Consider the following 13,507-nt stretch of genomic DNA (forward strand, 5'->3'; position numbering starts at 1 on the left):
AAGTTTTCTATTTAAGAAACTTCATAGTCTTCATAGACTATATGATTTCTAGAAGTTTAGAAATTTCTACTAGTTAACAGCAAAAGGCAAAACTGGCAGTATATTTTCAATTGATATTCATGAATTAATTTCCTTACTCTGTGAAGAACATTTTTTTTAATGGGAAAGTGAGATATCAGAGAGGAGGAGAGACAGAAAGATCTTCTGTCCGCTGCTTCACTCCCCAAGTGACAACAGTGGCTGGAGCTGAGTCGGTCAGGAGCCAGGAGCCTCTTCCATGTCTCCCACACGGGTACAGGGTCCAAGGCTTTAGGGCCATCCTTGACTGCTTTCTCAGGCCATAAGCAGGGAGCTGGATGGAAGTGAGCAGCTTGGATATGAACCAGCACACATAAGGGATCCCAGTGCAAACAAGGAGAGGACATTAACCACTAGGCTACCACGCCAGACCAGGGGATTTTTTTTTTTAATATTTATATTTTTTAAGATTTACAGATTTACTTATTTATTTATTGTTAATAACATTGTATTATGTGATACAGTTTTATAGGTGGTGGGATTCCCCCCACCCCTCCCATAACCCTCCCCCCATGGTGGATTCCTCCACCTTGTTGTGTAACCACAGTTCAAGTTCAGTTGAGATTCCTTCATTGCAAGCATATAAGGGAATATTTTTAAAATAGGATATGGGGGGCAAGTTGTTTTTTTTTTAAGATTTATTAGTAGTGAAATATTTCATCCATGTAAACATTTGTTCTTAAGCATAAAGCAATTAGAATCTCCAAAATAAGTCTTTTTCACTTTGAATATTCCTCAGTTCAATAGCATAATCACATTCTAAAATTTTATAGTAGCATTTGTTCTTTGTGTGGCATTTGATTTTACTTCTAAGAACTGGATGAAATCCTCGCTGTCACTTAGGGTGAGATCTACTTATGCAAACTCTGATGCCTTACATCTATTTTGTAGCTATATATATATTATATATATTATAATGTATTCTAATATATATTATATATAATAAATATATATTTTATATATAAATAATTTTTTTAAGATTTATTTATTTTTGTTAGAAAGGCATATGTACAAAGAGGAGAAGAGATAGAGAGGAATATCTTCCGTCCAATGATTCACTCCCCAAGTGAGCGCAATGGCTGGAGCTGAGCCAATCCGAAGCCAGGAGCCAGGAGTTTCTTCTGGGTCTCCCATGTGGGTGCAGGGTCCCAAAGCTTTGGGCTGTCCTCGACTGCTTTCCCAGGCCACAAGCAGGGAGCTGGATGGGAAGCAGGGCCGCCAGGATTAGAACCGGCGCCCATATGGGATCCCAGCACATACAAGGCAAGGGCTTTAACCACTACACTATCACACCAGGCCCAGTATATTTTTATTGTACTAAGACTGTTTCATCAAGGCAGAATGATTTATTTCCATCTCCAAATTAGGATTAATTAGTGCTACTTGCTGCATATTTTATTTTTCTATTGCAAATTAGTATTAATGGTTTTACTAAGTAGCTGTCCCAAATGAATGAATAATCATTGGGATTATAACTGTCATTATATCACTGATGAGTAAATTGAATCTATTATATGTGCAGACTTTCTAAAGAAGATAAAGCCTTTTTGTGGGAAAAGCGTTATTACTGCTTCAAACACTCAAATTGTCTTCCTAAAATACTGGCAAGTGCTCCAAACTGGAAATGGGTTAATCTTGCCAAAACTTACTCATTACTTCACCAGTGGCCTCCATTGTACCCTCTCACTGCATTGGAGCTTCTTGATTCAAAGTAAGTCTTTATGTAGTATTTCCTATATTCTGTTGTTGTCGGTGTAAGGAGCATAGTTCCCTTTTTAACTTTTAAAACAATTCAATACAGTGTAAATGATTCCATGTACAAGTATTTATACAATCAGCTTTTACATTGAAATGATCGAAAAAAGCATTTCATGAACAAAGTTTGAATAACTCATTACATTTTCATGATGTGAACCAAATTTAACGCTTCTAGATAATTGCCAAACTGGATCTGTATAGGCTTATAAGTCTGTTTTTTCCTAACAAGAGAAGAAGCACACTACTTTTGAATTTAGAGTTATTTGAATATTCTTTGTGAGCTTGGGATGATATTGTTTTCAGAAAATATAACTTAATAAGGATCACTATTTAAACCTTGATTTTGTGCTGTTCTAGATTTGCTGATCAGGAAGTGAGGTCTCTAGCTGTGACCTGGATTGAAGCCATCAGCGACGATGAGCTAACAGATCTCCTTCCTCAGTTTGTGCAGGTCAGCTTTTGCTAGATTCACTCTCTGCTTATTCTTCCAGTCTTTTTGAATAGTAAACTTGTGTGGAGGGACTCCCTTCTTTTTTTTACTAAATGTCATAGTGTGGTAGTGTTGAGAAGTCATTGCTTGTAGATTTAATGTTTTTTCCACTGTTGTCATCTGTCCCTATTTAAATATTGCATATATGCCTATATTGTTAATTCTCAGACTTTTTAATGTCTCAGAACAGATTTCAGCTTTTGACTTTTTTTTTTTTACTAGCCAGCAAACCATGATTCGTTAGTATGATTATTAAGTCTGTCTTTTGTACTTCGTTTCCTTGATTGGCCCGTGTTAATTCAGTTTTCATTTTTGTGTCGTCTTTTACCATTGACTAAAACGTGGTTTATATAGTTTCTTTTGGCCATTTTATGTAACAATTTATTATGGATTTAACCCCTGATAAATCTTTTTTTTCCCCTAGGCTTTGAAATATGAAATTTACTTGAATAGTTCTTTACTGCATTTCCTTCTGTCCAGGGCATTAGGAAATATACAGATAGCACACAGTTTATATTGGTAAGATTAAAACTTTATTAAGTACTTTATTTCCATTTTTGGAGCTTCTGTGTTTATAAGCCTGAAAGCTGGGGCTGGTGTTAGGTTATAGCAGTTGAAGCCACTGCTTAAACCATCACATATCAGAGCACTAGTTTGAGTCCTTGGCTGCTCTATTTCCAGTCCAGCTCCCTCATGGTGTAACTGGGAAAGTAGGAGCACACGTGCCTCTTATGGGAGAGCCAAATGGCATTCCTGGCTCCTGGCTTTGAGTTGATCTGGCCACAGCCATTGTGATTAGCTGGGGAGACAGCCAGCAAATAGATCTCCATCTCTCCCCACACTCCTCTCTCTGTTACTCTGACCTTCAAATAAATAAATCTTAATGTCTAAAAGGTATGCCCAGAATACTTAGTATGGATATTGAATGTTTTGTTGACTGACTTTATTTTATATCTTTAGAAATTGCATCAAAAATAACAAACCATTTATTGTACAATATGTGGTCTGTTATAGCTCTGTAAATAATTTTAATTTGCTTCATAACTTAAAATAACTTTTTACACATTAAAATTGAGCTTGTTAAATTAATTTTTGAGAGAAGCTCATCTAGTTCACAACAGTGGCTAATATAAATATTTTGCTGTTAGGCTTCTCAAGGATGCTCTGCATGATGCACAGTTTGGGGCCCGCTATGAACATGTTTTGGGTGCTCTCCTCTCAGTAGGAGGAAAAGGACTCAGAGAAGAACTTTATAAGCAGACGAAACTCGTTCAGCTTTTAGGAGGAGTAGCAGAAAAAGTAAAGCAAGCTAGTGGATCAACCAGACAGGTATGTACCCATAAAAGAGAATGTAAATGTTTTGACATGCTGACGAATTAAGTTGTTACTCTCTCTCAGCAGATTCTCAATAGACTAACAACGCTGGCACTTCTTTGGGTGGGTAGAATTTACGAAAAGTTTCACAGCCCGACTCAAAATAAGAGGAGCACTGTTTACCTACCATGTTTTATAATCCATTTCTGACTGAAACTGTTCTCCAAATATTCTTTTGCAGTATCTTGTTTATAAATTTTTTTTGTGATTATGAAAATATGTATTGATACTTACTTATTTTAAATCCAGAGAATAAAGTTTGTAGAAAAAAAAATGAGGACTTTAGAAGTTCTTTTTCCCTGTAGGCATCTGTGGTTAAATTCTTGCTGTGTGTTCTTCCTAGTGGTCATTTTATCATTTTTATTTGAAAGGCAGAGTTGCAGAAAGAGAAGGAAGATACAGAAAAAAAGGGAGAGGGATCTTCCAATCCGATTCACTTCCCAAATGGTCAAAATGGCTAGACCTGGGACAATCTGAAGCTAGGAGCCAGGAGCTTCTTCTGGGGCTCCCACGTGGGAGCAAGAGCCCAAGGACCTGGACCATATTCTGTCCTGCTGCTTTCCTAGGCCATTAGTAGGGAGATGGATTGGAAGAGCCAGGATATGAATCCCTGTCCATATGGGATACCAGCACCACAGAGTCTTACCCATGGTGGTGGCCCCAAATCCTTTTTTTTTTTTTTTTTAAAGTTGGAAAGGCAGAATACAGAGAGGAGTTAGAGAAAGATATTCCATTTACTGGTTTATTCCCCAAGTGGCCACAAAGGCCGGAACTGAGCAGATCCAAACACAGGAGCCAGGCGCTCTTCTGGATCTCCCACATGGATGCAGGGTCCCAAAGCTCTGGGCCATCCTCTGCTTTCCCAAGCCACAAGCAGGGTACTGAATGGAAAGTGGAGCATCCAGGACATAAAAAGGCGCCCATATGAGATCCCAGCAGTTGTAAGGCAAGGACTTTAGCCACTAGGCCTCCACGCTGGGCCCAGCTCTCAATCTTGGAAATTTTCTTTTAATTCTATAGAAACAGAATTGCATTACACCGACATGTCTAACCATACACATTTAGTTGTTGTTGTTTTTGTTTGTTTGTTTTTTGAGGTACAATCTGAAAAATACTGTAATTTTAAAATATGTAGGTATTTATTTATTTGAAAGGCACAGTTAAAGAGAGGGTGGGGAAGGTGTCTGCCAGCTGTTGATGCACTCTATAAGTGACCTCAGTTCTTGGAGCTGGGATAGACCAAAGCCAGGAGCCTGGAACTCCATTTGGGCCTCCTGTGGGTGTCAGGAGTCCAAGCACTTGGCCATATTCTACTGTCTTTCCAAGCATGTAGCTGGGAGCTGGGTTAGAAGTTGAGCATCCAGTGGTTGGACTGGTACTCATCAGGGATGTTGGCAACCCACTGTGCCAATGCTGGTCCCAGTGCTGCAGTTTTAGTAATACTTAATTTTCCTGTTCACAGATACAATGTGTATTTCTATGTATTTGAGTATTTTTAAATTCTTTTCAATAGTTATACATTTTTCCCCCAAATAGTGCTATAATGAACATTGGTATATAACCTTTTACCTCTTGCTTAGTATTTTTTTAACATGTTTCTATAGAATACCTGCTTCAAGAACTCTGCACAATTTTCTCTGACTAGACCTAATAAATGAAATCTTACATCTTATTTTTGTTGAATTCCTCTTTCTGTTAATGAGCATTAACATTTTCATTTATGTTTTAAATGTATTATGCTATGTTTATACCTTTACCTATTCAAAGTTTATTTTTACAATAAAGATTAGTAAGAATTCTTTTTGGCCATTTGATAGATATATGATTTATGACTTATAAGCACAGCATAATTTGTCCTCTTAAAAAATAAACATTATAAATACTTACAGTATCAATCTCTTTCCATAGGTTGTCCTCCAAAGGAGTATGGAACGAGTACAGTCTTTTTTTCTGAGAAATAAATGCCGTCTCCCTCTCAAACCAAGTCTAGTGGCAAAAGGATTAAATATTAAGGTGACAAAATACTTACAAATGCATAGATTTTAACATGAAACGTAGGAAAAAGACCACTGGGCAGGTATACTTAAAGCAAACAAGGATACATTCTACATAGGTTGACTATAAATATGTGTATTTGTGAGTAGCATCCTATTCATCTCAACATGCTTTTACCTAACCACCATTCCTAAAAGAAAAACTGTAAAATTATGTTCTTTGTGTTTTGTTTATTTCATTAAATTAGTATCATTGTCTTGAATTAGCATTTTAGGTTTTTGTTTGTTTAGTCAGGGCCAGGCTGTAGCTAAGAGTCAGGCACTCCATCCTGATCTCCCAAGCCTGTGGCAGGGTCTCTGCTTTCCCAGCCTCTTAGCAGGAAGCTGGATTGGCAGAATAGTCAGGGCTCCAGCTAGTACTCTGAAATGGGATGCTAAACCTCCTGTGCCACATTGCAAGCTCCTGGTTGATCTCATTGTAAAATAAGGTTTAATTGTGCTAATAAAATTATGAAAACTTTTATAAATATTTGATTCCATGGCTAATAATTATAATAGTGCTAAAAGTAAGAGAATGAAGATCTCATCCCAGATCATAATGAGTTAGGAGTATTACAAGACTTTGGGGTCTCTGAGGAATTAAAGGAATTAAAAGCTTAAACTAAAAATTTTTGTCCCAAGTTTGAAGTTTTGCTTCTCTGTCTAGGAAGATGTTTTACTTTTTCTATTTAAGTTTCAAAAAGTAGTTTACTTATATATGTATAAGCATATTTTTGTAAAAGTATATATACATGTATAAATATATGTATAATATGCCAAATAATCTAGAAATCAGTTCCTGATTTTTATTTGCCATAATCCAGAGAAATACAGGGAAAATGCCTGTTACACAAATGCCTATAAGCCCATTTTTATTCCAGTGTTATCTTTCTTACACTTAACATGTTGCATTTGTAGTCATGCTCCTTCTTCAGTTCTAATGCTGTGCCCCTAAAAGTCACAATGGTGAATGCTGATCCTATGGGGGAAGAAATTAATGTCATGTTTAAGGTGAGCAAAATAAACTTTCCTTTGCTCAAATTCCTTTCCAAAGTTATAATTCTGCATATTTAATATTTAATGAAATTGCGTGATTATGAAGAATCAGTGTGGTTGCACATGGCCCTGCTGGCTGAGCATATTCATTACTGCAGACAATACCTTCCACATAGACTTGAATGTGGTTGGTGCCCCGAGCCTTGCAGTACAAAATGGCACAATCATGAGCTGTGGCACTGCATTTTGGAAACATAAAATTATCTGTAGGGAGCAACAGGAATAGGTTACTACAAAGTAATTTATTGTCTGTTAAGATTCTGTTTGTCCTAATCATAATTTGTATAGTTTGCAGAAAGTATGGAATGGTTTTAGTTTAATTCAGTGAAGTTCATGAAGATAATTTCTGTTGAATCACATATATATTTGATATCATTATATAGCAAGTTCCCATATAATCAGATCTGGTCTTGGACTCTATTTTTGTTTTAAAACAGTACCACTCCTTTTGATTATAGAAATTTTATGTTCAATCTACTTTATTCTTCATAATTTTCTTGGCTACTCCCAAAACATGTCCATAATTATTTTACCCAGTGTTAAAGGAGAATGAAAAGTTGTTGGGTTCCAGTTATGGAGGGGTTTGGTTTTGAGGTGACTAGCTCCATAGACAATTCTACCATGTCACAGAGAGAGCTGGTATACACTTTACCCCTGTTTCTCCTCATGGTAACAGGTTACATCATTATTGTGCGATATTATAATCAGAATGCTAGTGTTCATGCATCAAGATGTAGGGGATCTCAAAGATCTCCAGGTCGGTTGCTTTTTTTTTTTTCAAACAAATAGATCTCATCCGCCCTAAAATTCAACATTTTAAATTATACAGAAGAATTTCATTTTTTCTAGATAAGACGATTTTATTCACGTTGTGCTTCACACTTTTAATATTTCCTTCTCTTTGACCCTCAGCTTTTGTAGTATAATCTGTTGTCTTTAGGAAGGGTACAGCTTTCATCTTGTTTCCTTGATTCCAAGGTTGGAGAGGATCTTCGTCAAGACATGCTAGCTTTACAGATGATAAAGATTATGGATAAAATCTGGCTTAAGGAAGGACTAGATCTGAGGATGGTGATTTTCAAGTGTCTCTCAACCGGCAGAGATCGAGGTAAGTCCATTACCTATCTTGATATTTTCAGTTTTTGATTTTTTTTCCTGTTACTGTAGCTCACAAGATAGACTGCTCTAAGTACCCTGACACACAGTAGGCACAGTAGTTTCTTTTTAAATTTAATGTTATTGTTGATTCACTTGTTCAAGATTAAATCTCCTTTTTTTTAAGATTTATTTTATTTTTATGGCGATGTCAGATATACAGAGAGGAGGAGAGACAGCAAGGAAGATCTTCCGTCCAATGATTCACTCTCCAAGTGACTGCAACAGCCAGTGCTGCGCTGATCCAAAGCCAGGAGTTCTCCGGGTCTCCCACGTGGGTGCAGGTTACCAAGGCGTTCGGCTGTCCTTGATTGCTTTCCCAGGCCACAAGCAGGGAGTTGGATGGGAAGTGGAGCAGCCGGGATTAGAACCAGCGTTCATATGGGATCCCGGTACGTTCAAGGAGAGGACTTTAGCCACTAGGCCAAGGTGCTGGGCCCGTTTAAATCTCTTAAAAAGAGCTCTGTGCAGAGCCCAAGAAATGCTTTGCAGTATCCACGCATAGCCAGCTAATAATTTACCCAGATGAGCTTTTCAACTTACAAAGTCCCATCCACTGTTAATCTCTTCACATGGCTGCAAAAGCTAAAGTTGGGCTGTGGCCAAAATGGGTGCTACAAACTCAGTCCAGGTCTGTCATGCAGATGGCAGGAACCTAATTGTTTGAGCCATCACTTGCTACCTACCTACCATGATGCACATTATCAGGAATTGAAATAGGGCCCGCTGCGATGGCTCAATAGCTAAACCCTCACCAGGATCCCATATGGATGTTGGTTCGTGTCCCAGCTGCTCCCCCTCCAGTCCACCTCCTGGTTTATAGCCTGGGAAAACAGGGATGGCCCAAAGCCTTGGGACCCTGCACCCACATGGGAGACCCAAAAGAAGCTACTGGCTCCTGGGTTTGGATCAGTTCAATTTCGGCCATCCCAATCTCTGTCTCTCCTCTGTAAATCTGTTTTGTGTTTCAATCAGAACTAAATAAATCTTTAAGAAACAATAATAGGGCCCGGTGCAGTAGCGAAGAGGTTAAAAAGTCCTTGCCTTGAACATGCCAGGATCCCATATGGATGTTGGTTCTAATCCCAGCAGCCCTGCTTCCCATCCAGCTCCTTGCCTGTAGCCTGGGAAAGCAGCTGAGGATGGCCCAAAGCTTTGGTGTTCTGCATCTGGATGGGAGACCTGGAATAAGCTCCTCGCTCCTGGCTTCAGATTGGCTCAGCTCCAGCCATTGCGGCCATTTGTTGAGTAAACCATCGGACAGAAGATCTTACTCTCTGTCTCCCCTCATCTCTGTATATCTGCCTTTCCAATAAAAATGAAATAGGAAGGAAGGGAGGGAGGGAGATGTAAAGATCCCAATTAGTCCACTCTTCCCCCTTTCACCAGCCTGCTAGGCTTTGACTGTTTCCTCCAGTCCTTTGCCCAGACCAGGTATGTTTCCTTATCTTTTATTTTGACATGACTGCATTATCTTATACAAAAAGATAATCTTGAAATTATGGCAGCATATACATATATTAAGTATCTAGATAACTTGAATCAGTTGAAAAGTTTATCTCAGTGTTCTTTCATATCTGTTTTCAATCTAAAGCATCCTTTTTCCAAAATAAAACTGCTTTGTACAGACATTGTTACACTGCAAGTTAAGCTGCTGGTTTAATACATCTCCATACTGAAATAGAAAAACATATCTTATAAATAACTTTACTAGTGAAATCAATCTAGTTTCTAGTTTAAACTGGTTTTTCTTTGGGGCTTAGCACATTCATATACAGACTACAGTCTCAAGTAGTGCAAATCAAATCTTTATGTATTGGGTAAATTTGAAAATAAAAAATAATGTTGATGATTTACATCTTCTAGCATGGCCTGCCAAATTTTGAGAATGATAATTGCTAGCTGGCATCTTATATTGGAGATTGGAAGCTATAATTTAAAATGTTTTCACGTACATTAATATTTTTTGTTAAAGGCATGGTGGAGCTAGTTCCTGCCTCAGATACCCTCAGGAAAATCCAAGTGGAATATGGTGTGACAGGATCCTTTAAAGATAAACCACTTGCAGAGTGGCTGAGGAAATACAATCCCTCAGAAGAAGAATATGAAAAGGTGATTAGCCTGTCTCCTTTTTCTAAGTAACTGTGTCAAAAATATATTATGAAGGTTTTAAATGATTTCAGTTTCTAAATAGACATTTAGTCTAAATAAGAAAAACTGTTGAAAAGCATATAAAGTAGAATGCATTTAATAGCAAGAATATTACTGGAACCAATGTTGAATTACTCAGAAAAATATTCCATGCACTTAAAGGTCAGCAAAACAAGTGTTTTTATAACTCACAATGTTGTAGTTCCTGAAGATTTTGGAAGAAGTTACGGAAGTGAGTGAAAATAGCTGCATCATGTGGTAGTTAAGATCAGGGTTTATGAGCCAAAATTTCTGGGCTTGAATTTATGCTCTAAATTCCCTTACAGGGTTTTGGGCAACTTATTTAACCTCTTACTGCCTTAGTGATTGCTACAGTAAAATATTATTGCATATATTGTGGTGTTATGGTACATACATGTCTATAATAGTATAAAAATTTTAAATGGACTAAATAGGTTATATATAAAGCACTGCATAGGGAATATTTTATAATTCATAGCTCTTATTTTAGGAAACGTCAACTATTGTTTTAGTCTCAATTTGAGTTATATTTGAGGAGTAATCAATCTCTTAACATAGTAATGCCTTCTTAGTATTTTTTTTTAAAGATTTATTTATTTTATTGGAAAGTCAGATATACAGAGAGGAGGAGAGACAGAGAGGAAGATCTTCCGTCCGATGATTCACTCCCCAAGTGAGCATAATGGCCGATGCTATGCCAATCCAAAGCCAGGATTCAGGAATTTCTTCTGGGTCTCCCACATGGGTGCAGGTGTCCCAAAGCTTTGGGCCGTCCTTGACTGCTTTCCCAGGCCACAAGCAGGGAGCTTGATGGGAAGTGGAGCTGCCAGGATTAGAACCGGCGCTCATATGGGATCCCGGGCGCATTCAAGGCAAGGACTTTAGCCGCTAGGCCATCGCGCCGGGCCCCTTCTTAATATCTTAATTTGGCTTAAGAAAGACTCAAGAACACTTAAAATAATGATGTAAGCTGACCCCAATTTAAGTGTTGACATCATTCTTTAGAGACAATTAGCTGCTGGCTCTCTGTGGCTCTTTTAAACTGTAAGATTGTGTCCTTTATGACCTGGGAAAGGCAGTGCAGCAGAGGCCAATATTTGTGTATTGTAATATTGGTCCTTCATAAGTTTTTTATCACACATTAGCTGTCAGTTAGCATGTGGGGAAAAAACTTTGTTGCATTTTGCAATAGTACCTCATAGATTTACTGTGAAATGTGAAGAGAAAGAGAAAGGTGTTATTTGCAGTATTAACAAGACTGTTACTGTTTCAGATAAAGACATTCACTTTTTGTATCTCACTGTGTCCTTCCGTATGGTATTTTATTACTAATTCTAGTAGTTCTCAAGACTCACAGGACTTCTTTAACTACTTAAAGGCCCCTGAGATATTTATAGGTGACAAATACAGAATCAGCAAGCAGGGAAGCAGAAGACATTAGTCTTTATAATTGGATGCTTTCGGATGCTTTCTTTATACGTGTCCTCCCTAACAGAAGAGTACAGGTTTTTCTCCTATCCAGATTAATTTTGTTCCAATGATATCATTCGTGGTAAATAGTTGAACCTGCAGAACAGTGTTCTACAAATATACTTAAAAGCTGTTCCAGGACAATGCCTACCTCATGTACAGACTGGCAGGATCCCTGTCAGGTAGAAATAACACTGGAGAAAAGGACAGTGATGACCTATAGAAGGGAGTTTTTGTTTTTGAAATGGAATGCGCTGGCTTTTATTACTGTAACCCAGTTTATATACCTGTTGGTAGAGTGAATTACAGCAGTATTTTTAAACAGTGATGAATTACTCTTCTTTTACAAATAATTCCTTTCTTAAATAATCTTATGTGTTTGTTACAGGCTTCAGAAAATTTTATCTATTCTTGTGCTGGATGCTGTGTTGCCACCTACGTTTTAGGCATCTGTGATCGACATAATGACAATATAATGCTTCGAAGCACAGGACATATGTTTCACATTGACTTTGGAAAGTTTTTGGGCCATGCACAGATGTTTGGTAGCTTCAAGAGGTATTGCTGTTGCTATTATGGGCTGTGACTGAGTTTTGCTTTTGCTGTCTCTGAGCAGACGGGTGGCAGATAGGCCCAGAGAGATAACTTACGGTAAAGAATGCACAAAGAGTCTATGCAAACGTTGTGGAAATGAATTAAGGCATATTTTACTTGATGCAGGCTGTGGTTGCTTGCATCTGTTAGAAACAATTTCATTTGTGTAATGGCAACCAGTACAGATTTTTTTTTTCTCTATATGTATTTATAATTAGTGTTTGTGCTCTCCTTGGAATTGTGAATTTATAAATAGCACATTGAGAGAATTGCAGTGTAAGTTCTAAGTAATGAAATCATTATGTGATGACTTTTCTTGAAAATGTGATTTTTTTAAGCATAGAAATTCAAAACTACCTAATATGAAGTTTCCTAGTTGGAAATTTGTAGAGTTCCAAGAGACGAGTTTAATATGCCCTATAATAGTTACAGCACTGTTTGAACATCTTTTGTAACTAATGCTTTGCTTGTACTTCATTTTGCATAGGGATCGGGCTCCTTTTGTGCTGACTTCCGATATGGCTTACGTCATTAATGGCGGTGAAAAGCCCACCATCCGTTTCCAGTTGTTTGTGGACCTTTGCTGTCAGGCGTACAACTTAATAAGAAAGCAAACAAACCTCTTTCTTAACCTCCTTTCACTGGTAACTATTCTTGACAAGCATTTAAATAATTTTATATTAATGCATTTGTGTTTCTAAAAACATTAATTTTGTGATTTTCGAACAAATTTACGGTTGTCATAAATGTCAGCTACCTGATTATACCTTTGTATATCATTTGTTAGTAAAAAGTAAAAAGACAAAAACCAAGAAAGCTCTGCTAGGATTATTGTGACTAAAATTGATACAGTAATAAAAAAACAGAGGCCTTAAAATGGGAAGCCTGCATGTCACAGCTTTTATGCCCTACCCTGGCCTGGATCGCCAACACACGGCTTGGATGCCTTGGCCTTGACTGTTCCCATTTGTGAAATCATCACGTAGGTCTCCAGAGCACCAACAAACTCCTCACAGCTGCAGTTATTTTCTTGGTTTTAACTGCTTGACCAGCTTTCAGGGAGGTTGGGGAGCAAAAATGTAACCATTTTTTTTTTCTCTTCTATAGATGATTCCTTCAGGGTTGCCAGAACTTACCAGTGTTCAAGATTTGAAATATGTTAGAGATGCACTTCAACCCCAAACTACAGATGCAGAAGCAACAATTTTCTTTACTAGGTCAGGCATATTTAAATATATTGAGAAAGCAGTTATAAGTTGGCCTTAATTAATTTTACCTTAGTTTGAATAAATGTCATATCAAGAAAAATATTTTTTTTAAAGATTTA

General features: G+C 37.5%; 1 protein-coding gene across 2 annotated transcripts in view; it reads left to right on the forward strand.

Annotated features, from left to right (window-relative positions):
* Positions 1-13,507, forward strand: part of PIK3C2A (phosphatidylinositol-4-phosphate 3-kinase catalytic subunit type 2 alpha) — a 101,554-nt gene that overhangs the window by 78,278 nt on the left and 9,769 nt on the right. For both annotated transcript variants that reach the window (XM_040989038.1, XM_040989039.1), the window contains 11 exons: positions 1,601-1,789; positions 2,194-2,287; positions 2,751-2,845; positions 3,475-3,655; positions 5,609-5,713; positions 6,652-6,744; positions 7,768-7,897; positions 9,920-10,056; positions 11,975-12,144; positions 12,668-12,824; positions 13,288-13,397. In XM_040989038.1, the coding sequence (XP_040844972.1) occupies positions 1,601-1,789; positions 2,194-2,287; positions 2,751-2,845; positions 3,475-3,655; positions 5,609-5,713; positions 6,652-6,744; positions 7,768-7,897; positions 9,920-10,056; positions 11,975-12,144; positions 12,668-12,824; positions 13,288-13,397 (1,461 nt within the window). The remainder of the gene's footprint in view (positions 1-1,600; positions 1,790-2,193; positions 2,288-2,750; positions 2,846-3,474; positions 3,656-5,608; positions 5,714-6,651; positions 6,745-7,767; positions 7,898-9,919; positions 10,057-11,974; positions 12,145-12,667; positions 12,825-13,287; positions 13,398-13,507) is intronic.

The sequence above is a fragment of the Ochotona curzoniae genome, unplaced genomic scaffold, assembly GCF_017591425.1.
Source record: "Ochotona curzoniae isolate NIBS_2020 unplaced genomic scaffold, NIBS_Ocur_1.0 contig_517, whole genome shotgun sequence".
NCBI classification, from domain to species: Eukaryota; Metazoa; Chordata; class Mammalia; order Lagomorpha; family Ochotonidae; genus Ochotona; species Ochotona curzoniae.